We start from the raw sequence: 26,107 nt of genomic DNA on the forward strand, positions 1-26,107 counted from the left end.
TGTCTTTGTGTGAATAACACAGCGCCTGATCACTTGGCTGTCTTTATATGAATTACACAGTGCCTGTTTGGTGTTGTCATGAAGAGTAAGAAAGTTTATTTTTGTCTTTGTCACACAGTTGGACAACATGCCAGAACAATCGTAAGCAGAATATCTCTTTCATGTACATCATGGATACATATTGCTTTTCAGTTTAAGAATAACTTCTCTATTATGTCAATGTAACACAGTGTGTCTGTGTTCCCCTTTACAGGCAAGAAGTAAGTCATCAGTTTCCACAGCTAAATCTTAATATAGCAAAACAAGTTCATTAAAATTTGTTGGGTGAAATCTGCTTCTCGCTTCTCCAGAGGAAGTCAAAAATCTCAGCCTCACGGAAGCTGATGCTCAAGGTATGTAGAGTGAATACCTCCACCACCAATAACAGCCACTAGATGGCAGTCGAGTTCAGATTACTGGATCAGTGAGAAGGCAGAGTTAAAAAGTGTGAAAAAGAAGAATAGCTGTTGGATTAAAAGTGTGTGTGTGTGTGTGTGTGTGTGTGTGTGTGTGTGTGTGTGTGTGTGTGTGTGTGTGTGTGTGTGTGTGTGTGTGTGTGTGTGTGTGTGCATGGATGTGCATTTGTATCTGTGTGTGTGTGTGTGTGTGTGTGTGTGTGTGTGTGTGTGTGTGTGTGTGTGTGTGTGTGTCTGTGTGTGTCTGTGTGTGTGTGTGTGTGTGTGTGTGTGTGTTTGGCTCATTTGTACTCAGAGTTTGATGGTGGCAAAGGCGAAAGAGAACCTTGAACAAGAGATTCTGGATAAGGAGGAGGAGAAGCAGAGGTATTTGGCTGAGAGAGTTCCCCCTATCAAATCCAGTGGCATACCATTCGCTGACCTCCAGGTACCTGCTCAAACCATAGCCTCCCCAAGTTATTCTTACTAAAACGTTACTTCCTATCAGGGTGCAAAAAGCAAATATTGTGAACAAAAGGCAGTTTTGATTGAATTTGATTAATTGTTTTGTCAAAAGTGTATTTTTTTTTTTTTTAACAGTGATCCAGTTTACCGTGTAAAAACATGTTTCTAGTCTTCTACATTCACCTTCCACCAAAACCAGGATGTGTGAAGACATTAGAAAAAAAGTAATGATAAGCATAACTCTATGAAATAAAAACAAACAAATACACTAGAGAAATAGAAACAGACCTATCTGGATGCATTGCATTGCAAGATTTTGCACCATATTGTAGGTTTCAGTGAACTAGTGAGTAACTATTGGGACACTATATCTGGTATAATCAACAAGCTGCCCTAAATCTTGACTTCATTTGTAATGCAATCTGAAGCCTCCCAGTTTTGTTAAGCTAACGAATAGTCTGAGCATAAGAGCAGGAGGTCCAAAGCAGTCATTGGTTTCCATTGCTTTCTCAGAAGTTCTGCGAGGAACTCCATTTAAACATTGGTGTTGTGGATGAAGAACGTTACGACATCGAGGCTAAAGTCAATCTGAACACTCGTGAGGTACCACAATTTACATCATCCTTCCTATGCTGCCTAAATTACAATCCAAGCATCCAAGCGCAGAAAGAAAAGGTCCTTTCTACACCCGCCATCTGAATAGGTTATCAATAAAAGCTACTGAATTGCACAGTCTTGCAGTAGTAATGCAGTAGTGCATGGAGTTGTACAATTAGCTTTACGTAGTGCAAAATTATGGCGGTAAATGGCAGTTTTGTGCTATATGTCTGGCTATGATATATATGATATGCTGCTTCTTAATGCAAACCACCAAACAGATCAAGGACCTGAACATCAAGGTGTTGGACCTGAGGGGGAAGTTTAAGCGGCCCCCTCTGAGGAGGGTGAGGGTCTCTGCGGACGCCATCCTGCGGGGACTCCTGGGATCCAAACACAAAGTGTCCATGGATCTCCGTGCCAACCTGAAGTCCGTCAAGAAGGAGGACACAGAGAAGGTGTGTGGGAGTGTCTGTGTAAATGTAGACTTTTAGACCATTTTAGACTGCTAGATGTACTCGTAATCTGATATGACTTGCTTCACTGTGTGCGTTCTGCCTCTGTACAGCCTCCACCCTAGAATTTATGTTCTTAATTTTCTGTTTTTCACTTTGGACATAGTAAATTATTAAAATGTGTGTGTGTGTGTTGGTTGTGTGTGTGTGTGTGTGTATGTAAGTGCATGCAAATGTTAAAGATAATATCCTAATGTGTAAAACCTGTGAGCAGTGTGTGTTTGTTAGTGTGTTTGTGTGTGTGTGTGTGTTTGCGCTCTTGCATGTGATAGAGATTGTCACCCTTCTGTGTGTCTGTGTGTGGTGGTTGATACGTTTCTTCCCCTTAATCACTGCCCTCAAGCCTCCAGGGTCAACAGTCAATAAAAGAAAAGATAATTTTAAATCTCTTAAGGTACAGAATAACAATACGCCCGTAATACAATCCCTCTGGTGTTCCATTAGTCCCATTCGCTGCCACCCAATCCGGGGCCTGGACTCCACTGTCCATCGCCCTGGGCTTAACACCCTTCGGAGACACAGATGACATCAGTCACAGATTATTTGGCTAGCAGTGCACAGAGGGGTTGAAATACAGGACGGGAGCAGCAGACAAAGAAGCCGTTCCCAAGGAGTTCAGGCCCTGCTGGGTGATTATGTGGAGGATAATGCAGGGCGGGGGTGGTGCAAGGGTCAGCCTGGCCAAACACAGCATTGTGGTTGTGGAGATGTGCTTTTGTACATTCCTTAATATTTCCTGTAAAACGTGAGGGTTTCTGTCTACTCTTTGTCTGTGTCTCTGCCACCTTTAAGACCAAGTGTTTTACAGACCTGTCCAACCGGTGTGGAAGTTATAGGAGATTTTTTTTTTTTGTATGTTTTTCACCCATGAGCAAACAAAAGAAAACAAATGTGAAAGTAAATGTTCCCCTTTGGTGCCCCATGGCTGCATCCCGGGCATATCACGTTTGCAGTAACAAAATACTGTCAAAACATTGCATGGTCTATTCACTGTGAACACTGTCTTTCCTCTTTGGCCTTGTACAGAAAAGGCCAGTGGAGGATAGTGACTGGAGGAAGAACGTGGAGGCCATGTCTGGCATGGAGGGCAGGAAGAAGATGTTTGATGCTGCCAACAGTCCAGCCCAGTGAGCTTGCTGTAAGTAAGGAGAAAGGGGCTAGAGAGTGACACTGTTAATATGGGGGCCATATCTCTCTACATGTCATTTGCTGTACATGAAACCATTAAGCAGCATGGCCTGTGCTTTTTGAATCGATTTATTAAGAGATAGAACAACAACTAAAAAAAATATATTACTGTAACTAATCCAATAGGAAAAGCTGTGCCAAGTTCATGGATTTGATTCAGAATACACATTCATGTACACCTCGACTGCAGTTTTAGTAACTTTGGACAAACATAAAGTTGTTTTTCTCTCCATATGTCTCTCACTGGTGTTTTGTAGGTCACTGGGCTTCCATTACTGGACAAGAAACTGAGAGGCGTGTTCACCCACCATCTCTACAAATAGTGTCATGTGTCTGTGATTATGATTCAAACTGTGATATAATTACACAATAAACAGTAGTCAAGAACTCTACCTCCATTTCTTCTGTGTGGGCCAGTTGATGGTTTTCATAGATTTGTGTGGTAATCAAACAGACAAAAGTAATGTGAGCAATAATGCAACAGGTATGTGACTTCGTGTTAATGTCATGATACATCCAAAACATAGGCACTGGGCAGAACAGTAGCTTAATGAACCTATCTAGAAAAGTGAATGGTAGAAACCAGCATGATCCTATTTTTACAGGCAGTCACTTGTTCAAACAGGACATGAGGTAGAAGGTAGAAGGTAGAAGGTATCAAACCTGTTTTGCATGGACATTTTAAACCGCTCCGCTCAAACCTCATGACTTCATCGTCTTATCCATTTCTATGCAAAACCCTTTACAACACGTCTACAGCTGACTACCAAGGAGGTACCGATTGCAAACTGTGATAAGACACACAATGCCAGTTTTCAATGAACCAGTGACTTCCGTCATGTCTATTTGCTTTAGCCATATCTCAGTGTAGGGCCTGCTAGCAATGGGAGCAGACTTTGGGGCAATGCAAATGGGAGATTTTGAATTTAAGCTCCATATATCAGCCTTGAAACCAGCCTTGATGACCGGGATGAAACAGAAAGAGACAGGAAACTGTCAAAGCATCCAGTAAAAACAAAAAGCAAAAAACAGACCATGAAGAACGTGGGCAGTAACAGTAAACGGTGTAACTGCATGACTGCATGTGCAGGCTGTGCATTGTATTCTCAAACACTCACACTCTATTCTCCCAGTTGTGGTTCAGTGCAAAAAGTATAGATGAATGAATGCTGAAGCACATGTTCACTCACGCACACCACTTTTGTTCATTTCTCTGATGACAGCGCTATCGCACTTTTCACTATTTTTTTTAACTTTTTCACTATTCACTAACTTTGAAGAGGATGAATGGCATTCAAATAGAAACCGTCACATTATGCGTAGGCTAAGCATAACATGGGCCAACAGTTACTGGGCGAATTTAAGCGAAGTTATTATGTTTCTTTGCTCTTTTGAAATACCCTTTAGAGGTGGCCTATACATGAAAACATTGCCCCGGTCAAAGTACAATAGGTGCTTAAAATAAAGGTGTGGTTCTGAGTGTTAAAGCAAACAAGACTGAGTCACTGTTTGGCACTCTGTGGATCCTGAGCCTCATCTATGAATTCATGAACACGTTCTCTCGTTATAGCCTCTTTCTCTAATTTTGAGGCAAGCGAATTTTCATGAAATTGCTTCTGCATAATAAAGCCTATTACTCTATTTCGTTTGTGACAGTCTTTAGCCTGCTACTGCTATTGTTCATCCTCGAGTGACCTCAGCCGTGACAAATAATTAAAGGCAATGAAAGAAATTGCCGCCTCATCGTCCAAGTCATAAAATGATTTTGCATTCAGATTACCTGAACTGCTTTTACAATCGCGCCGTAGCCTATGGTCATGTGACCTAGAAAGGTGCGGGGTAAAGGTGGAAATGCAGTTTAGTCTTTCGTCGTCGACTAACAGGACTTGTCCGAAACACACCTGCGCATGTCAGCTTCCAAGTACCATATTGTGGGATAATATTGAGGAAATATGTCTGTGAGTCGGAAGAATTGGTCTGCACTGTCTAGGTAGGTTGTTTTACTTTTTAATTCGGATTACAGTCCAATTGTATCACAGTCCGGTCAGAAGAGTTCACTCACAACAAAAACAGCTATGCTTACTTTTTAATACGATCTGTACCTCATCTGAAAGTTATTCTCATCCTCTCAAATTCTCCTGTGATGCTTCTGTTTTTTTTTTTTTTTTTTTAGAGCGTGAAACACCTGTTACCAAAGTGAAAGTCTGAGTTGTAGCCTAGGCTACTGCCAAATGCACCCTTCGCTATAGTTACCCTCCACCTGTGGGTTATTGCTGGTGCAAATGGTATTATTACAAGTCACATGATTGATTGTCTGTAAATGAAATAATGATATTAAAACACGACGTATAACTTGCTAACTTAACGAGCCTTCAGTTTGTTGCAGTTTAAGGCAGCCCCGCTTTAGGGATATTTAACAGATTCATTTTCCATTATGGAATACTAATATGGTATTGTGCTGCGAACTGCTGGAGTTAATTTCCTTTTCGGTTTGTTCAACTGTGAATATGCATGCATATTGCACACCCACACAGAAAGAGCTGAATTTGCCAGGTGTAGTACTTTGTGCAATGATGTCATGAAGGGGAACATTATGCCATGCCGACACAGCAGCGGGGGTGCGGGTTGGGGGTAAACGTGATACCTAGCCTACAGGACAGCTCAAACGTTGTATGGCAGTGCTCTTACAGCACAGTAGCCTAAAACTAACCCATTAGGTATGAGTTTATAGTGTACTTTGTAGTTACATAACGCAACGATTACAACTCTTAGGGTAGTATGATACGACATCATGTAGTATACTCAAAGTAACTTGGGTATTTGCACTTTAACATGATTACAGATATGCAGCTATTGGATGGGTTGACTCAGGATATCATATTTATGAATGATATAAGTTCATATATTATGAAGGAACTACTACACAGACCCAAATGTTAGGAGTGTGATTTCTAAAGGATCTTCTAAAGAGTATGATATCTGAAATAAACACATTTCATCAATGTACATGGTAAAGTACAGTGTACATCAGAAACTCAGAATATTTCATCAGAATATTTAATTATGGAAGGACACATCTGTGTGGGCACAGTGAGCTCCGAACACAACAAGGCCAATGTTATAAGTCCAAGCAAGTGGTGTCTTTGAATGGTACCCTATGGTAAAACACCAAGTCTACTCATGCACATGAGGTTTTCTCCACCGTTTTCTGGTGTTTAGTCTGGCTCGCCAGTGGACTGTGGAGGATGAGGAGGAGCAGAAACGAGAGCACCGGAGGAGGACGCGAGATCCCAGCATCAGTGCAGACCCAGATGATGATGATGGTCTCTCTATTGATGGGAACCAGGACTCCGGGAGGTCAGGGAACATCCATGCAGCCCAGTACATCTTCATGTCTAATTACTGTAGTGCTTGATTATTGCTTGATTATATTGAAACACTGACATCATATGAATTGTTATTGTGCTCTATGACCCTCTTGAACGGATGTCTTAGAGCTTCTTTGTACCAGGAAGTAGGGCTACTGCAACGCAAACACACATGTTTGGACACGATCAGTGTTTTCAGTTTGAGCACCATGCATATGCATCACATTTTCATAAACATATAAAACAATTATGTTTGATTCATACACACAAAATGTACATTTGTTACAAGCAGATGCAATAGACAAGCCATGCATATCCAAAATAACTATGCATCTTTGGAATTTGTAGATTTCACATGAGGTGCTATAAAGGCAAAAATAATGTAATCATTTAGTTCAGAGATTTCAGCAGTTTTATCAGCATCAACACACTCATTTGTGATATATGACTTTCTGTTTGTCAGTGTGAGCAGTGCCCCTCAGGATCCTTCAGGGGGGGAGCAGGGGGAGGCCAACATGCAGATGCAGATGGACTTCGTGGAGATGCTACGCTCCCGAGACGAGCGGCGGAGGGCCCGGCACCTGGAGACGCTGCGGCGGCAGAAGCAGGAGGAAGAGGATGGGGGAGAGGGGGGAGAAGAGGCCCAGCCAAGAGTAGAACTGCTAGGGGATGTGGAGCTGGAGGAGGCGTTCCTCAGTCCCATGCGCAGCCTGCTGGCCAGAGAGAGCAACGCCAGCCCCGCTAGTCCCACCAGCCCCACCAGCCCGGCTAGCCCTGCCAGCATCAGCACCTCCCACAGCAGGAACCATTCCAGCACCTCTGCTGTTGAGGGTCAGGTAGGGGGCGTCATATGAATGCATTTGATCAGTTAGTAGGCCAGATGGTTTCATCTAACAATGGATGGTTTTGGTTGGGATCTGGAGAGTTCTGGTCTTCTTCTTCTGGACGGAGTACTGTCCTCATTTCAGAGACACATCTGCATCTATTACTTCTGTGATCTGGTCTTATGTAGTCATATGGGCTGAATAAGCTTCTTAACAACTTTGTTGCGTTGACATAATTTACAATATCAAATTCTTAAAGTGATGCATCAGTGGAAAAATAATAAATTACATAATGCATCTGCATAGCAACAAGGACTTCATATTCAAACCTAGTGGGTAGTTTATCCAGATGATAATGTTTTAAAGAAGTCTGGTTGTACAATGACTGTGATTAGCTACAGTATATCATGTCAAACACGCACTTCAATTGTTAAAAGCGTGTGACTCTGACTCTTTCTGTGTGTCTGTGTCATGCCCTGATGTGTTACCAAGGCCTGTCTGGTTGTGTGTCAGGTTAAACTACAGGAGGTTTGAGCTCCTCTCTCCACTCCACACCCACTCAGAGAAACACACAGAGTCACCTGCTACCACCCGCTGAGTGTCCACTTTTAATCATCTACACCATTAACAGAGAGAGCAAAGACAGAGGCCATGACATGAGTGCCCCACAAGCACTGGAAGTGACTGCCTTAGAAAAAAAAGAAAACAGCTTGATAACAACTTCATTTAGTGAAATGAAAGTGTAATGAAGAATATTTCCCTTTAACTGAGAGAGTGTAGAAAGAATATAACATCAGTTTGTTGTGGTGCATTTCACACACCTTTTATATATTTGTGTTCTAATTAGAATGAAGATGGCAAGGCAGATTCAAACCAGTCATCGCCACGGAAGACGTCCAGGAAGTTTGTCAGGTAATGGGGATCATCTTTTTCTTTGTTTCAGTACTTCTCAGGAACACCCACAGTTGACATATCATGAGCCTGCCAAGGGCTCTGCCCATTAATATTTATTCTTTATCAGCATCATTGAAGCAGACTCTTTGTTTGAAGCCACCTTTGTCCTGGTCAGAGTCCACCCGCACCTACTGTGATTATAGATCTCACTTTCTCCTGTTTGATGTTTCTGAACAGCTCCTTCTCCATCTCCATTGATACGAGCCCTGCGTCAGCCTCTCCACAGAGGGTGGTGTCACCCCTCAGCCCTAGAGGTACCCCTGAGAGGCCCTTCAGCCCCACGTTTGGGAGCCCCCAAAGTCCCACGCAAAATGGGGGTGCAGAGGTCAGTATTCACACACTCTGCTGCTGCCAGGCTGTGTTTAAAAGTGAACACAATCTTTTAAGTTAGGCCATTGAGTCATTGCATAACCACACAGGAAATGTACTTCGCATTTAAACTAGCGCTGTCAATCGAATCGATCGATTCTGAAGACTGAGATTGTAATAATGGATATTTAAATGAAAAAAAATCACTGAAATAATACAGAATCAAACCAAAGAAAGTATATTTAAATTGAAATACTGTAGTTTAATAGCATCTTATTAACTTTAAACACAGTTCAAACTCTCTCCTGTGAACTTCAGATCTCCAAAAAAAACACCAAGGCCATGGAAGTAGACTATCAGCTTGAAAGGCATATTTGTTATATGTGTTGCATGTGAAGTAAAAGGGACTTTCATTTTGAAATGGGGATTGAGATACTTTGGAGGGAGATAGCAACTAGGTCAGCCAGTCGGTAGTTAGAACGTGTAGTGCATCACGTTGGGTTAGTTGTACGTTGAAGTCCTCAATAAATTTGCAAGCTCGTGAATTCAACTGAGCTCCATGTTAGGTGTACATTGAATGACCCAGATAATTTAACCATAACATAAGCACCAACAGAAGTTATTGCGAAACAAACGCTGCTGCGTAATTTTTTTTAACATGTTTAATATATTTTTAAACACATACATTTTGACAGCACTTAAGGCACCAATCATTAAACTGTTTGTGAAGTAATTTGCCACTGTGAGAAACCCTTTTCTTAGTTTACTTTGCCTCCTTTGTCACTTGAATCTTGATCATATAGCACCCCCTGGAGTTAATCTATGCACAGTTCACTGTTAAAATGTCATATGTCATGTCAAATGACTTGAATATGAATATGATAAAGTCTTTTGTTTTATGACAGAATGGTGCCTCATCCAGCTTTGAGCCAGCAACCAGACCTGCCTTTATAAGACAAAGTTCCAGAACCACATCCTTCAGGGTAATGGCCGCGCTTAAAAGTATACCATTGTCAAACAGCAGTAGCCAAGGATAGATAGCCTCTGTCACACTGTGGAGACTGCAGGGCCTGTATTCCCATCACATTATCAAGAATTTGCCTAGGTCAATGTGTAGCCAAGAAATATCACTTAAGTCATCTGTCTTCGTCAACATCAATATCCTTCTATTTAACTGCATATGGCATTCCTTCGCACGTCAAAGGCATGATGATCATATTTGCATATGTAAGCACCCAAATACATCATGACATGAGTTTACTCCCAATTCAAGCATCTGTCTGAATCAGCTGTTTGTTTCATTTCAGAAGCTTAAGAAGAAGGAGGAGGAGCAGAGCATGCCACTGCAACGGAGGTATGGGCACACTTCCTTTCACACTCCTCACAACACCTTTGAAATACTTCACAGACTTACTTTACACTAATGCACTGCTTGAATGGCATTCAATGTCATTGCTATGTTGGGGTCACATCAAGTCTACGCATTAAATATGTATGATATACTGCATAATAACCTGAAGTCGCAATTGTTTTAAAAATGACAACTTGTTTTCACCATACTGATTCATTGTTCAAGTTACTTTACATCTTGAATGTTCATGTTTATTCACCTCAACAGTGCCAGTGTTCGGGTCACAAGCAAAATTGAGTCCAATAAGGTAGAGTTCTCTCTTTCAAAATTAAAAATAAAAGGAAATGAAAATTCTGGTTTAGTTCTGTGCATTAACAGATTTCTCTTTTTTTTAACAAGACAAGAGAGGAAGATCAAGATGAGCAACAGCAGTCACCGTTTCAGAGAAAGTAAGCTCTTCTTTTATCATAATACACAAGCAGATAAGTAATAGATGGGCCAATGCATTCAATGGGTTTGCTGCTGGATGAAGATTACAAAACAATAGCAGTATTATATGAATACGATTACTTGTTAAATTATAAGTTGCATTGTAATGTCTGGAGACTAAAGTTTGTGATAAAATATTCCATTGTAATTTTTATATATCTGAAGACTAAAGTTTGTGATAAAATATTCCATTGTTATTTTGATATGTCTGAAGACTAAAGTGTGTGATAAAATACACACCATTGCTTGGTCACATACTTGTTGCGTTCCTCTGTTAAATTTGTCTCACATTTTTTGTTGATAACAGATTTACTGATTGATGTTTTTTTGTCCCTACTTATACAGCTCTAAACAGAGAATATCAGCTCGTGCCATCCAAGAGAAAATGGAGAGACTTGCCCAGGCTGCACAGGTGAAACATTTTCATATGTCTACAATTTGCTTTCAACATTTTCAGATGCACTTTTCAGACATACTTTTAGTTGTTCAAATTTTCATGCATCTCCATCCATCTCCCTTGTGTAGAAACAAACAAACAAGTCCCCCTTCCAAGCAGAGAGGACTCTGTTTCTGATGGATGAAGTCGTAAGAAAAAAGAATCTTTTTGAGAGCGAGCAGCCAAAGGGAGAGAAAGAGCCTGGGATGACCAGACAGGTAGTGATACATCAGACATTATCAAACAAACTATGCATTTTCACCTCAAGTGATACATCAGATATTATCAAACGAACTGTGCAGTTTCACCTCAAGTGTCTGGCTAATGAGCAGATTCTAAACCAATGAGATACATGAAATGTGGTTTTATTTCTGGCCCATCGCATGCATATCATACATTTATCAGTCTGTCTGTATCGTCAGCCATCCAAAAAAAGGGAAAGTAAGAAAGCATTAGATGTATGTGTCTCTCTCCGATCTCTCAGCGATCCAAGCAGTTGGTGTATTGTTGTTCAACAGTTTTATGATGTTACTTACCAGGTTTGGCAAGTACTCAGAATGCTTTTCACATTGTTGTTCATTCAGGAATACCGCAACTTTTCATCTGGAATTGCTGACCGTATTAATCGCTGGGTGCAGAAACAAACAAAATCTAGCCCTAGTTCCACCTCAACTGTAAGTATTTACAGTATTTGCTATACTATACTATTCATTATTATATAATGCTATGTATGATTTAGGTTTTCATGAAGCGCAACTGTTAGAGAAAGGTAAAGCATCAACAGAGAAAGAGAGAGACAGGGAGAGAAAAAAAAGTTTTGCTACATTTTGGTTCCAAATAATTTCAGTCTGACTATATGTGTTGTCCTCATTGTCTGTATTATGAAGTTTTGAATGCGATGTCAGTAAAAAGCTTTTTACCGTCATTGATAGACTGATAGACCAGCTAGAGGGCAGTGTTACTCCTTAAAAAATCTTTCAAAAGGTAAACAGACCAGACAGTAGTCACACATTAACCAAACAATAAGGCATCAACTTCAACATGTGGGATGTGAGCATGACTTAACAGGTCTTACATGAGACAGGAAGTTTTATTGATATTATTATCTTTATAATGTAATTGATATTTTGAGGTATAATTTAAAGAAGCATATTGTGTATAACATTATTCGTTTTTGTGTAGAATGCTGTAAACTATGCAGGACAATGTTCTAGTAATTTTACCGATGTTGCACTTGTTCCTCCAGGACCTGAGGAATGTGGACATCGTAAGTAAGAAGATTCTCTTTGAGCAGTCCAGAGACGACAGGCCCATGTCACCTGTACCTCACAGCAAGAGCCCCAAATGACAGACAAGGCCACCGCCTAAGAAAGTAAGTAGCACATTCCATCTTGCTTGCCTTTCTTTCCTTCTACTGGTTTTGTTGGCTGCTTAAAGTATCCATTTTCTAATTGTGGGGTGCTAAAGTATGTTTACAAAGTATGTTATAGTATGTAAAATCATGTCATAAATTATGACACTGTACGTTTCTTCACCTTGAGCTATATATCTTCATCTAAGGAGGATTCTGTATGAGTGCAAAAGTTAATCCTGTGTAATCATTGAGCAATTATGTTGGTGTGTCTTTTACCTAGACCTACCGTGACATGTATGCATTTCATTAATAGGACTCCAGGATTTTGAAGACAGCCTGACTACTACAGAGGACTAGCACTATGGATTGTGTATTAGTATATATTGGTGATTTTCGGCATTTCAGTGAAGAGTTGGCTTTTGACATAAAGAGTGAAGAGAAGGCTTTTGACATAATCCACTTTCACTCTAAATTAATACATTTGCACTTGCATAACATTATATTACATAAATAATTACACACATACAGTACATACACAAATACACACACATACACACACACACATACATACACATTTATAGAGATTGAAAAAAACATCTACAAAACAAAAACAGATTCAGTTTCCATTTACACTGTCTGTCTTCACACTCTCTCCGTCTGTTGGTCAAATAGAGATCATGGCTATGTTAACGTAATCATTACAAAGAAAACTATCCCCAGTCTTTTATGCACTTTCTATATATGTTTTTTTCTTCAGCAAAAATGTTTGAAGGCAACCAAACTAATAAGAGTAATGTTATGAATACCAAACATTTCTTAAAATGCCCAGGTTGCCATGTTTTTACAAGATTCTGCTTTCATTAACCATCAATGACATACAGTAAATGACTGACAGTCTAACAGAAAGCTAACCTGCACTCATATTTATGTTCACGAATGATATACAGACTGTTTGTCTGACTTCATTTAAATGCAGCAACTACAGTATGTGCGATAACCAGCATCAGTCCACAGTTGGGCTGGCTGATAATAGAAACTCTTTCAGAGATCATTTATGAGTGTGCCAAATACGATCCGTTTACATGTTGGGGTATAATCTAATGTTTGAAGTTTAGGGGGATCATGGTGGAGAGGACGGGATTTGGACCTGTTTGGCAAATAATAAACTCTATATTTTCAACAATTTAAACAAAGAGTTTTATTTCCTTATAAACATATCTGTCCTATGATTCCTCAGGGATCATATTCATCAATTTTTTTTTGTGAAAATGCTAAATACCATCAATCACTTGCATCAGTATCAATAAAGTGTGTTTTCTCTTTACAAATTGAAGTGTTTTGTTGCAATGAAATGAATCAGGCATTCTAGGTGATTAGAACAATTCAAATAGTAACATAAAGGCAAGGTCAGGTTATATGTTATATGTGACTATCTTTTGGAAATAAGCTAAATGGCTTCATATCTAACCATTAGAACAGAGGAACCTGCCTTTTTTGGGATTGGAGCGTGAGAGTGTGAGGACTATCTTTAGAGTTAAAAATAAAGTGTGTGTGTGTGTGTGTGTGTGTGTGTGTGTGTGTGTGCACAGTGGTGACAGTGGGTGGCTAGGGTGGGGTGGTATGGATAGATAAATACCCTTTGTCATCCATCCCCTCTGTGCTATTAGTCTAAACCCTCAAGGCTTAGAGGGCTCCACTCTCTGTACGTCTTTGTATTTCTGTCACTTTCCTTCAGGTAAGTACATTTAATTGTATTTGAACTTATCAGTACTTTCTTTAGACAACCATTGAAATGGGTCAAATGTGTTGGTCCTCATGAGCTGGGATGTTGAAGTAACTACAATTAAATCAGTGAAAATGATCATTTTGACCTGTAGAATAGAACATGATAGATGGCATTGTCTTTAGGACGACCTCCAGACATATCAAATCTTGGATATCTCAACAGCTGTTCCTGCTTTCAATTCAGAGGAAAAGGACGAAATGTCAGACAACGAAGAAGTTGAGGAATATGAGTAAGTGTTGTGAAATGCATTAGATAGATCAACACAGAGTTATAAACCTGCCACTACTACACTATTGAGCTCTAGTAATATGAATACTATTAAAACCACCTTTGTATGTTTTTTTTTTACCCCATCTAACAGAGAGCAGGAGGGTAAGTTTGTTTTGCCCTCTGTCACATTCGTTTCATGTCACCTCATTTCAAATCATTGAGCCTTGAGCTTACCATATAAACTTGGCCTCATGATCTGACTCAGCTTTAGAATAACCACATTGTATTGTGGAGTATTGTGTAGCACATGGAGTTTTGGCATGTCATCAATAACCTAAAGGTTATGTTATAGTATGACTGGCTTAGGTGTGATGCATAGGGGATAACCATCAGCAGATGCCATAGTGTGGTGTAAAGGATGGGTTATTATCATGAGAACTTACAGTATACTGGTTTGTTGCCTTCTATGCACTTGTTGAAAAAGCAGATTACAGTCTTATGCATGTCTAGATGTCTATTAATGGTACACTGCTGAACAAAGAAATGCCTAGACAAAAGATTAGCGCTAAGCATCTGTTGTGTACAGAGCAATACTGTCTGCTGTGAATGTATAACTGAAATGTTGCCATTTGGTTCATGATCCCATGAATGCTGCGCAGAGGAGGAAGTGATTGAAGGTAAGGTTTTGCATAGTTGTTTGTCTTTCTCAGCCTAGGCATGTTAATCATACCAAACAAGGCATATAATATGCTGCTAAGCACATGTGGGACAGCCTATTACTGGGTCTCTCCTTTGATATTTGCTTTATGGATTTCTGAAAGATCACACCATTCAAAAATCCCAACCAGCCCTATAGCACTTTGCTTGGACTGTGTTACCTTCTCTGTCCACCACACAACACAACTGGGCCCTTTCCACTAGCGCGTGTTAATCAAAGAGTATATGTGACCTCAATGCTCTCAAGGTCATAGATATAACATATTCAGATTAAAGGGCGTTATGGGGAATCATCTCACCATGGCATGTAATGTGATACTAATGCCATGGCTTAGCTCACACGTAGGGTGACTGTGTTTGTATGAAATGCTGTGTGAAGTCCTGTTTGTGTGTAATGCTGTAAAGCCCTGTTTGTGTGTAATGCTGTGTGAGGCCCTGTTTGTGTGTAATGCTGTGGGAAGCCCTGTTTGTGTGTAATGCTGTAAAGCCCTGTTTGTGTGTAATGCTGTGGGAAGCCCTGCTCACTAACAGTTTGCTCTTGCTTTGCGCAGAGGAGGTGAACGAGGAGGCAGAGGAGAATGAGGAGAATGAGGAGGGAGAGGAGGTGGAAGGTAGAGCCTTTGCGGTTGCGGTTGCTTTGTGCTTTGCTTATCTGTTGTTGTCATGGATCAAAAGCAAAGTAGTGAACTTTGCACAGATGATCAGGAATTGCCGATGCCCTGTTGCCTTCATATTGTGTGAGATGTGGGTGTGGGTTTGGGATTTTTTACGACATGCAAACTAGAAAAACACACACTGTACACAAAAGGTACACAGCCATACACACACATACACACAACTGTTCCTAGACACAGCTGATACTATGTTATTCTAATCCTGGGGAAATCATGAGTGGTTCATTTGTCTGTATACAGACGTGAAATGAGCATTTCATTCAACTTCAACATCTCTTATCATCACAGCCGCCATGCAGAAACAGCCACGGACGGATATCTGGAACTCAAGTGTTGTTATCTCTTTCCATAAACAGGCGTCCAAGACAGCCATGCAACAGCATTGCTCCATAGCGTGTCTGTACTGGAAACTATTTCAGTTGGTGCTGTTAAAATAACAGGGCATATTAGAATGGTTTCAGCAGTGATGTATTTGTTTCCAATCCTGTGTGTTCTCTGAAGGAGTGTTTTGGTCATATGCAGCATTTAAGCTATTTAGATTCATTTATGTCCTCTAACAGGGGCTTGGTACCCAACTGGGCTTTTGAAATGCAGCTGAAATTGTGTGACATTGGATTTATATATTTTTTCATCTGGGGAAAATGTATTTTATAGTTTTGCTCTAATGAGTAACCAAATGCCATGAAAGCATGACAGAGCCTAACTTAAATTATCTCCCCATGCAGAAGCTCCAGAGGAGGAGGTGGAGGAGGAGGAGGTAGCAGCAGTAGAGGAGGAGGAGGCAGGGGAGGAGGAGGAGGCAGGGGAGGAGGTAGCCCCTCAGGAGCCTGGTACATAGCATACACACGCACACACACACACACACGCACAACAATTGTTTTGTTGCTAGGCACACTGACAGTGACAAAGTGACATGACACAAAATGGAGTTGGACTAGGATAGAAGTAAAAGCTGGCTAGAAAGAGCATCAATCTCAATATCATACTGCCCCCTTTCTAATAGCCAAGGTCTTCAAAGAAAGGAATATGTAAATACATCAAAGAAAGGATTCCAACCATCAGTTAAATGAGGAATCAGTATAACAAGTATTCTAAGGGGAAAGCATTTGACAAAAGAGGTATTGTATCTTGATATCTGTTTAGTTGAACACATAACAACTGCTATATACGTTTCCCTGCTGTAGCTGGTTGGTTTGGTGTGATGCTGTAAGCTCATTTAGAAAAGCCTGTGGAGCTAATGAACTAAACATATTTTTCTGGAGTCTTTTAAAAATGGGCAGAAACCTTTTGCTCTTTCCCTGCCCTGCTGCCATCATCGTAATCATCGCAGCAATCGTGATCACGAACAATGTATAGTAGTACATCATCGTCAGAGCTAACATCATTACATCCACACAAAATTACATAAACATAACAAATCACGACCATCCATTTGTCGCATTAACATATCTCACCTTGAGAAGAAAGTGCATGTTGTACATGTCAGAGAGAGAAGAATAAACAAACAAACAAAAATAGTGTATGTGTGTGTGTATGTCACTGTATATTTGTATGTATGTTTGTAAACATGTATATAAGTGCATGACGGTCCTCACATATACTGTATGTGTGCATGTAATGGAGAATGTGTCACTTTCGTCCTCGTATTGACCGTATTGACTCCATGCTTAACATTCCACTTCTGTCTTGGCCTCTTGGGCGTCACACTTGTGACTTTCACTCGAGCATGGCTCGTTTTCTCTCCACTGCAGCCGTGCACGGATTCCTCTCCATGTTTGGCTAGAATGTGCTGTTGGAGACTGTCTTTAGTCACAGCCTTGTCACCATCCCACCACCCTTCTCCATCACCCCACCCTATCACACCCCTCCGACCTCCACTCCCCTTATCAGCATGCTATTTCAGGCCCCCTTACCCCCCCCCCCCCCCCCCCCACACACACACACACCCCATGTCCTTCATTGAACTATCAGTTTTGTCATCCACCTCATCATTGCCTGGCTAACACTCTCCCTTCATTGCAGAGGCAGATGAGGAGCCAGAGGATGGAGGAGGTAAAGGCTTTGATTTGACTCTGCCTCTCTGATTGGGCGAGATAAGTGTGGGGGAGGGGTAGACGGGGAGTGAGAAAATGAACGCAGTACACTTTATACTTGAAGAGTTTCTAGGAGTGAGCGTGTGCTTAAGGGGGAACTACAAGTGTAAATGGGTTATGAGAGTTATTTTGTTGTAGCTGTGTCAAATAGAACAGAAATATAGAAATACCATTGGTATGATGTATGGCATCAGTCAGGATAACAGCATTGTCTTATTAGCTAGGTTCAAGTGTAACCAGGGGCGGATCTAGCCATTTTGGGGCCCTAGGCAAAATATAGACATGGGGCCCTCATTTTTGAAACACGTACACAAAACAAATAACCATCCCAATACTCTTAGAATCGCAATAAACCCATAGTGCACTGCCACTCAACTCTCCACAGTAAAATCAGTTTCAGATTTCTCCAGCCTTTGCCAAAATTACATGTTTATTACTCAGATCAAACGAGAGAGAGAGAGAGAGAGACAGAGAGAGATTAGAATTTCCATTATCTGCCAGAGATACAAAATGATCTTGCACTTAACAGAACTAAAATACAAAATAGATATGAGTCTATGAAAACCACCATTTACATTTAAACAGGACCAATGAAAAGATTTTGTGTGTGGACAGGAATAACAGTGGCTGTGTGTGTGAGTGAGAGACAGGCAAAGCAGTGGTTCAGTGTGAGTGAGTGAGTGAGTGAGTGACAAGCTAAGTTGCGCTCGGCCAAGTGTATAATAATGGCGATCAGACGTTTCAAGATCTCTCTCCATTTGTTTACTTCGTTCACAAACAGCTCTTGATTTACATGATCTATGGCTTTACCTGTTTGGAGCCGTTGCTGAAGCGTTCGCCAAACAGCCATATTTGCGAGGTGATCAGCAGACTTCTCGTGTTCTTTTAGGAAGGCTGATACATTTTTCCAGTCGTTCGTGCCGTCAATTTCGGCAGTGTATCTGTTACAGAACCTGTTATCTATCTGCCGAGCAAATGTCAGGCTCATATACAAAAACATTAACGTGAATTAATTGATGCTAATACCTAGCGCAGTCTCTGTAATTTCCCCTCTACGTTAGTATTAAGCTAACGTATTTTCTATCACAGTTTAAACACGCAATGCTATGTGAAACGAATGTTACAGGATGAGATTACTAAAATGTATTCTGCATGTCTGCTCAGTTTTACAGTGCTAGTAGCTAGTAGCTACCCAAGTAAAGGTTTGAAAATAACTTCAAGCTTCAGACTTTCTGTTAGGGAAACTGTTTTCTATCTGCCAAGCAAATTACCTATTGTTCTGGAGGTTTATTGCTTTGCAACAGGGGCAACCTTTCTGCTTTGGTTTGAAGTAACGTTATTTCGCGCTGCGTGCGTTACTACGTGATCATATTCTGGACTAGTCCAATGCACAATGGAGGGGAGCATGTGTGCTGGAAAATTATTATTTAGGCATTAGTTCGGCGTTATGTTGATATTTTTGTTATTTTTTTCTACTAGAAATGTGTGTTTTTTTTTTACTTTACATAAGTAATGGCTGGGGGGGTCAGATTTGGGGGCCCCTAATAAAGACAGATTTGGTTGGGGCCCTAGGCACTTGCCTAGGTTTGCCTAATGGAAGATCCGCCTCTGAGTGTAACCACAACATAAAAATGTCATTACAACACAAAGGCTTCTCTGATACTGGTTTGGCTCTGACACCATAACGATTACTGTCAATTCTGCCGCCACTTTTGATTAAACCCAATTACTGATCTTTTGCAACAGTCACAGCCGTGGGATAATAGATCAACAACAAGTCACACCAAAGGCACACCTTATGTGACGTGGACAAAACCTCTCTGTGAAAACATATCTGTGAACACATGGGATGACTATGTGCAAAAAGAAGCTGTCTTTAGTGCTATTGGTATTGCACTTAGAGTATGTAGCAATGGAACAGAATGCCTTAAAGATGAGGGAGGGGAGAGGGACAGTGTGCTAGTTTAAACTGACATCACTTCAAGGGTGACAGGTGCAAATGATGTGTTATTTTATGAACTAAAAGTTGCTGCAAACCAACAGAAATAATGTGAATGACAATATGCAGTTTGCAATAAGTTATTTGATTTAGTCAGATGTACTAAAATCTTTCCTTTTTTGAGTTTTCCGTGTCATGTTTTCACATTGTATTTTACTATGTTTTGCGGTATTTTCTAATGTGTGCCAATGAGGTTTTAAAACAGAGAACAGTTTTAATTCAAATGGTAAGATAAAATCAGTTCTTCATCTCTCCTCTCTCTCCTCCTGTGCTCCCTCACTCTACCTCTCATGCCACATAAACAGAGGAGGCAAAACCAAAATTCAAGTAAGTCCACTATGTAAAAAAAGGTTTAAAACGCCTTTCAGGTGACTAAACACATGTAAACAAATTATGTTTCCGGAATGTTCCCTCCTCAGGCCATTCATGATGCCCAACTTGGTGCCTCCCAAGATTCCAGATGGAGAAAAAGTTGACTTTGATGTAAGAACAAGTTAAAAAAAAAATCATGCCTTCTTTACAGTCATGTCTTCTTTACAGAGCTACGTTATATTTTGACAACATTCTAAAAGCTTGATATGAGCCTTCTATCATGTTTGGCTAATATTGTTTACTTTAGACTAACTCCTGTTAGGTTGTTGTATGATGTCATGCCGATATCAGCATAGAAAGGGGTTACCATTCACTAAACATGCATGCCTGCGTCAAATAAAATGATGCGTGAAGAGATGGATGAGTAATGAATAAAAGGCATGTACATTCTTGGGTGAAGGATATCCACCGCAAGCGCATGGAGAAGGACCTGACTGAGCTGCAGACACTGATTGAGGCTCACTTTGAGAACCGCAAAAAAGAAGAGGAGGAGCTGATTAACCTCACGGACAGGATTGTGAGTTCTCACCCTCATTAATCACGGAGCTGTTCTCGAAATTTCTATTTGGGTATTATTTAAATTGCATTCTAACTGGCGTGTTATTGCACGTGTTCTTGAGAGTATGTTCTGGAGAGAATGGGCCTCATTCTCGACCTTTTTCTGTAATTCTTCAGAAATGTTTCTTACACGACTTCGCAAAAACAACGTAAGAGAAACGCTTCCGCTGCATTCCCGCACGCTTGAAAATGTGTTCCTAATTATATATTATAATAATTATGATAATAATAAATACGAGAATATTTGTCAGTCTTCACCCCTATGGTGGCCATTTTGAACGATAAGACGGACTACAATTTATACTCCTACTTGGGACCGGTCTTCACACCTATGGTGCCTATTTTTCGATAAAAAAAAAAACTAAAAAAGTGACTACTTAAATGTGTTTTACGGACTTCGGACGTTCAACGTTATACAATATCTCCACCTTATTAATGAACACCTGTTACGAGGTGGATTCGGGAGATTGCGACAGCACACGTTTCTAAAATTGCGTCTCCTAATAAGGAGCTGGCAGGGCGTTATTGTATGCAAATCCACTTTCACGAGAACGCGCATCAATCTAAGAAGCTAATCGGAAGGAACCCAGCTGAGAAGACTTCGGCTGCTTATGAACACATTTTCAAGCGTGCGGGAATGCAGCGGAAGCGTTTCTCTTACGTTGTTTTTGCGAAGTCTGTAAGAAACATTTCTGAAGAATTACAGAAAAAGGTCGAGAATGAGGCCCAATGTTCTTAAGTTTGTGATTGCATAGAATTTACAATACCTGGATTGTTTTTATTATATCAAACAGAGACAGAAGTTATCACAACCGATAAGCTCAGAAGACACATAACCTATCCATGAAATGATAATTCAACTGTAGAAGATGAGAACAAATAATCTCTGTATGGTAATTAGTCTCTTCCATCAACACAAGCTCTTAACCCGGGCTTGTCCAGGGTTTAAAGGAATGGATGTGAATCATAATACAGTACAAGATGCAGATATTGTTACACTGAGCATTAGGGTGTGCGACATTAAATCTTCAGGTTTAGATGACACCATTCATTACCACAGGATCATTATGGTGACTTTCAAAGATTCAGTGTCTGGACAAGTTCATTTAGGTGTTTTCCCGGTGCTTGTCTGATCTCTTTATTGCAGGAGAAGCGACGATCCGAGAGGGCAGAGCAGCATCGAATCCGCAGCGAGCGTGAGAAAGAAAGGCAGAAACACATTGAGGTGAGTCACTCACTGGCACCCTCCCGGTCAGAGGCATCAAGCCAGAACATTGCTGAGTAATGACTGTTGAGTACTCATGACCATGCCTGGTTATGCTATTCATGCTGTTCACAAGGAAAATGACTACTACCGCCATACTGGGTCATACAACCACCCAAGTATTTGTCTGTTTATTTATCAGTGTTGTCCAAATGAACCTGAAGGTCAAGGCAGTGCTAATCCTGAGTATAACACCCTGTAAAGTTAATTCATTTGGCTTTTTTCTTCCGCGCAACAGGATGAAAGGGCACGCAAAGAGGACGAGGAGGCAAAGAAGAGAGCGGTAGAAGATGCTAAGAAGAAAAAGACTCTCACTAGCTTACATTTTGGCGGTTACATGCAGAGAGTAAGCATTTAAAAGATGCAGTTCACGGTTCTGGGCGAAAGGTTGTTGATATTCCAGCTCAACAGAAAATCTAATTGCACCCCTCCCTTCTGGGCGCCAAAAGAATTGTTTTGATTGGCTGGGATTGTTTATGGTTCAGTCTGAGCCGCAATGTTTGTTTTCAATTTACAAATGAGCAATTCGCTGAATTCTACATAAAAGTGTGTGTTGGATTTGAATGAGAGACTACACCTAGTCCTACATAATAGTCCCACAATAACAGCCCATGCTTTGTCCTGAAACTAATCTAGGAGTTTTCAAAGTTCATGGTCATAGGGTTGGGTTTCTTGAAAGGCGCCCTATAAATAAAATGTATTATTATTATTATGATGGTGTTCTCAACAATGTAACAACCTAACCCCTACAGAACGACAGACGTGTTGGAAAGAAACAGACGGAGCGGGAAAAGAAGAAGAAGATCCTCAGTGACCGTCGCAAGCCAATGGACATTGACAGCATGAATGAGAACAGCCTTAGGTAGGATGCGATTCAAAAGAACACCATAGCCAGTGTAGACCAAACTGTAAAGGCAGGTGCAGGAGTATCGTCGTTGTCTACTGTAGACCTCTTCTACCTGCCTTTTACAGCTTAAAGCTGCAATACTTAAGACCCGCTAACGCTTGTCTGTAAACAAAGAACAATCCTCATTGTTTTTCCCTTGCCTCCCTGGTCCGCCAAGGACATCCTGCTAATTTTACAATTATCTTAGCTTCTGACTGGTCAAAGAAGTGGATTTCATCTCTGTGATATTACCCAGGTTAAATGAGGCTAGCTAACAGAGGCCTCAGGTATGTATCCACATTGAAATATGTTTAGCGCCCCCATGTCCCTACGATGGGCATGACACTTTAAATGAACAAACTTTTAACTTGGGGAGCTTACTAAGTTCTTTTAAACAATTGACTACACTATATGTGTCTTAACCTTCATAGTTTTGTTTAAGGTTTTGTAGTGTTAAGTGAATTCACTTTTTAAACTAGCTTAGGTAATCCTTTATTAAACTAAATTACTAGTACAGTAAAATGCAATGAAATCAAGAATCTTCCCTTTTTGTAAAGAAGCAAAAAACGTTTACTGTGTAAAATATGAAATTAAATAACGACAAAGTTATTTTAATAAAAAAAAATTCTTACCCTTTAAAAGGTAAACACAATTACTGCTTGGTGTTATTGGTGACTAAATTTGGAGTAAAACAGAACAAGCCAGGACATGGCTGACCTTCTTAATGGTTATCTTTATCATTTATGTATTTATTTATCATTTAGGCATTGCACTTTTCCTGCACAATGTCTTTCTTCTCTGTATTTCTTTCTGTTTTATGACCCCCTCTTCTCTCTCTCTCCCTTGATCTCACCTGCAGGGAAAAGGCTAAAGAATTGGTGAATTGGCTGTTTCAGTTAGAGGCTGAGAAATTTGACATGCAATATGAGTTCACAAAGCAGAGATATGAAGTAAGTGTCAGTCAAAGGCATTAGCGATCATGGCCATGCCTGGTTTGCAAGCTCTATGCTTTTCATGCTGTTCACTAGGAAAATTACTTCTCACACTCACCAAATGTTTTCTGTCCTTAGATTAATGTCCTGAGAAACCGAGTGAGCGATCATCAGAAATCGTGAGTATTTTATGAATCCATGTGAGTGAGATTGTTTCAAAAAATGTCCACCGGAATCCCTCTAACATTCGCAGAGGCTTTTGGGGGTCACAAATATAAGCCAATTAGACTCTCATCTCTCAAGAGGAGAAATACCTCAAGTGCTTCCTTGCATTTTTTGAACATCAAACAAAAGGTTAGGGTCAGTTCATTTACCTTAGAGTGCTAAACCCCAGTTAGCCCAACTAATCTCCTAACAGCCTGCAGGGATTAGGCTATGCCACTACCTCCTTATGGCCGTCACTCACAATGCCTGGACAGGTGGTCTGGGTTGAGTACCGCTACCATTATATGAGAATATGAAAAAAAAAAAAAAAAAAACTGGTTATGTTGCCTTCATCAGTTTATAAGTGTCTTTTTTGCTGTTTGTAATTGAATAACATTGTTTGACATTTATAATAACATTGAAATCATATTTCTGAAATCATACTAAGTGGCATACCATTATGGAACTGTAAAGTTTCCTGATATCATATGCAGGTTTTTTTTTTTTTTTTCTTTTTTTTACATTGCTATGTAGTTCTTAACTTCACAGAGTACATATTAGTTTGGCTCTATTCCAAAACAAATTCTGAATCTTAATAGAAACATAAGTGTCAGCCTGGGACAATATTGGGAGGACATTTTGAGGTGTGGTGGTTCTGACATACAGTTGATACTTAATTGTATCTTAATTGCCTGACTCTTCCACAGTGTTGTGAAGACCTGTTCAGCCATTAAAACATGTCTAGCAAAGTCTGCTGCCCATGAACTAAAGCTGATTTGATCACTTAAATTGTTTTTTGCTATTTAAAATAACTTTATGCAACACAAATAACAACTTCAAATAGTTCTGGTGTTGCACTGACTAAGAATAGCATCTGTGCCACTGCCACAGCATGCGCTTGGTCTTGCACTTTGTAACCTTGGGGTACAGTAGCGAGACCTCTTGTGAGCAGTATTTCAGTGTCTATTTTTTCTAATTCCATGGTAATGTTTGCGTTCATCATTAATGCCACATTCGTGAAAAATCTTGCTATTACTCTACCTTATCAGTCTACTGGCATGCTTCTTTGGCTTCTGCCGTTGTCTATACCGGTTCCATTTCCTTCAGCTTGTCAACAAATACATGTGTTCACTGTCCTTCAGGGGGTCGATTTGTATTTACGACAGTGGTGTAAAAGTGAACTACACTCAACTTTATGGGGGAGCTCAGTAGCAAAAAATACCAATTCTCGTATAATGAGCTTTAATACCATGTGCAAGATCCTAAGTACATAACATGTACAAACATGGGTGGGTCGGCGGAGGTCACACAGTAACGTTAGCTTATGCGTTACAGACTATGCTTGTTGCTCTGCCTGTTGTCTGTCAATGAAATTAGGCCCCAAGGAACCACAGACTAGAAGTGATTTAGCTGTGGTCTTTCAACAACATCTTCAAAAACTGACATATCTTTGTAAACATTGGTAATATGAAACAAGAACATCAGGTTTGCTACCCGGGCCTCTGGCTATTCCTTTCTGTTGCTTTTGTGGTTGCTGAGGTAAAAATTCAGTCTTTCATACAATCTTTTCATTCTTTCTTGCTTTATGTTTCTAGGTCAAAACGAACTAAGAGAGGTTTGAGGAAGTAGACATCCTATGCTGGTGGCCGCTTCAAAGACACCCTCATCTCCCTTTTCATCTTACAAGCCTTTGTAACTTCCCATGAGTTTTAGCTTGTATTTCTGTGTTCTGCTATGTTTATGAAATGAAGAGGAATGATGTGATTACAAAGGTTTTAGAAACTGATAAATACAAATAAATCATATTAATCAACATTCAAGATTTTCATAAATGTTGTGATTCAGCATTTATATGATTGTACTAATATGGCCAGCATCAGACACAGAGCTCAACAAAATCTCATAATTCTTTCACCAGCCATAAATGCATCACTTCTATACCACTCCCAGTTTGTGTATGTTGTGTATGTAATTGGAGTGCACTCAAATCTCAGCCTGAGTGGAGAAAATAAACATGCATCCAGTCCACAGCGGTGGCGGTTTTATCATAAATCAAAGGCCCTGTGCAGAACCGGTTTAGATTAAACTGCAAGTAACCCCATGGCCCATGTCTGTATGAGGGTGAGAA

The 26,107-nt window shown here is 40.3% G+C and overlaps 3 protein-coding genes across 3 annotated transcripts; all 3 read left to right on the forward strand.

The window, feature by feature from the left end:
• Positions 1-347: 347 nt before the first annotated feature.
• On the forward strand, positions 348-3,142 carry tnni1a (troponin I type 1a (skeletal, slow); the record flags this gene model as incomplete). The annotated part of the gene is made up of 5 exons (XM_080853398.1): positions 348-392; positions 751-882; positions 1,413-1,502; positions 1,778-1,954; positions 3,038-3,142. Exons 1-5 carry the CDS (start codon positions 384-386, stop codon positions 3,140-3,142), a joined length of 513 nt encoding a protein of 170 aa, XP_080709524.1. The 5' UTR covers positions 348-383.
• Positions 3,143-4,234: 1,092 nt separating this feature from the next.
• Positions 4,235-12,278, forward strand: lad1 (ladinin; the record flags this gene model as incomplete). The annotated part of the gene is made up of 14 exons (XM_080853846.1): positions 4,235-4,256; positions 5,674-5,752; positions 6,419-6,556; positions 7,031-7,403; positions 8,239-8,303; positions 8,523-8,670; positions 9,560-9,637; positions 9,962-10,008; positions 10,273-10,312; positions 10,405-10,454; positions 10,840-10,906; positions 11,020-11,148; positions 11,515-11,604; positions 12,177-12,278. The coding sequence occupies 14 exons, from the start codon at positions 4,235-4,237 to the stop codon at positions 12,276-12,278; spliced, it is 1,428 nt and encodes a 475-aa protein (XP_080709972.1).
• A 2,355-nt stretch (positions 12,279-14,633) lies between these two features.
• tnnt2a (troponin T type 2a (cardiac)) lies at positions 14,634-25,608 on the forward strand (the record flags this gene model as incomplete). The annotated part of the gene is made up of 12 exons (XM_080853847.1): positions 14,634-14,646; positions 16,397-16,501; positions 17,694-17,723; positions 20,069-20,090; positions 20,183-20,246; positions 20,536-20,652; positions 21,841-21,918; positions 22,196-22,303; positions 22,710-22,819; positions 23,703-23,793; positions 23,914-23,954; positions 25,575-25,608. 12 exons carry the CDS (start codon positions 14,634-14,636, stop codon positions 25,606-25,608), a joined length of 813 nt encoding a protein of 270 aa, XP_080709973.1.
• Between the last annotated feature and the right edge of the window lie 499 nt (positions 25,609-26,107).

This window comes from Sprattus sprattus (genome assembly GCF_963457725.1).
Source record: "Sprattus sprattus genome assembly, chromosome: 16".
Classification (NCBI taxonomy): Eukaryota; Metazoa; Chordata; class Actinopteri; order Clupeiformes; family Clupeidae; genus Sprattus; species Sprattus sprattus.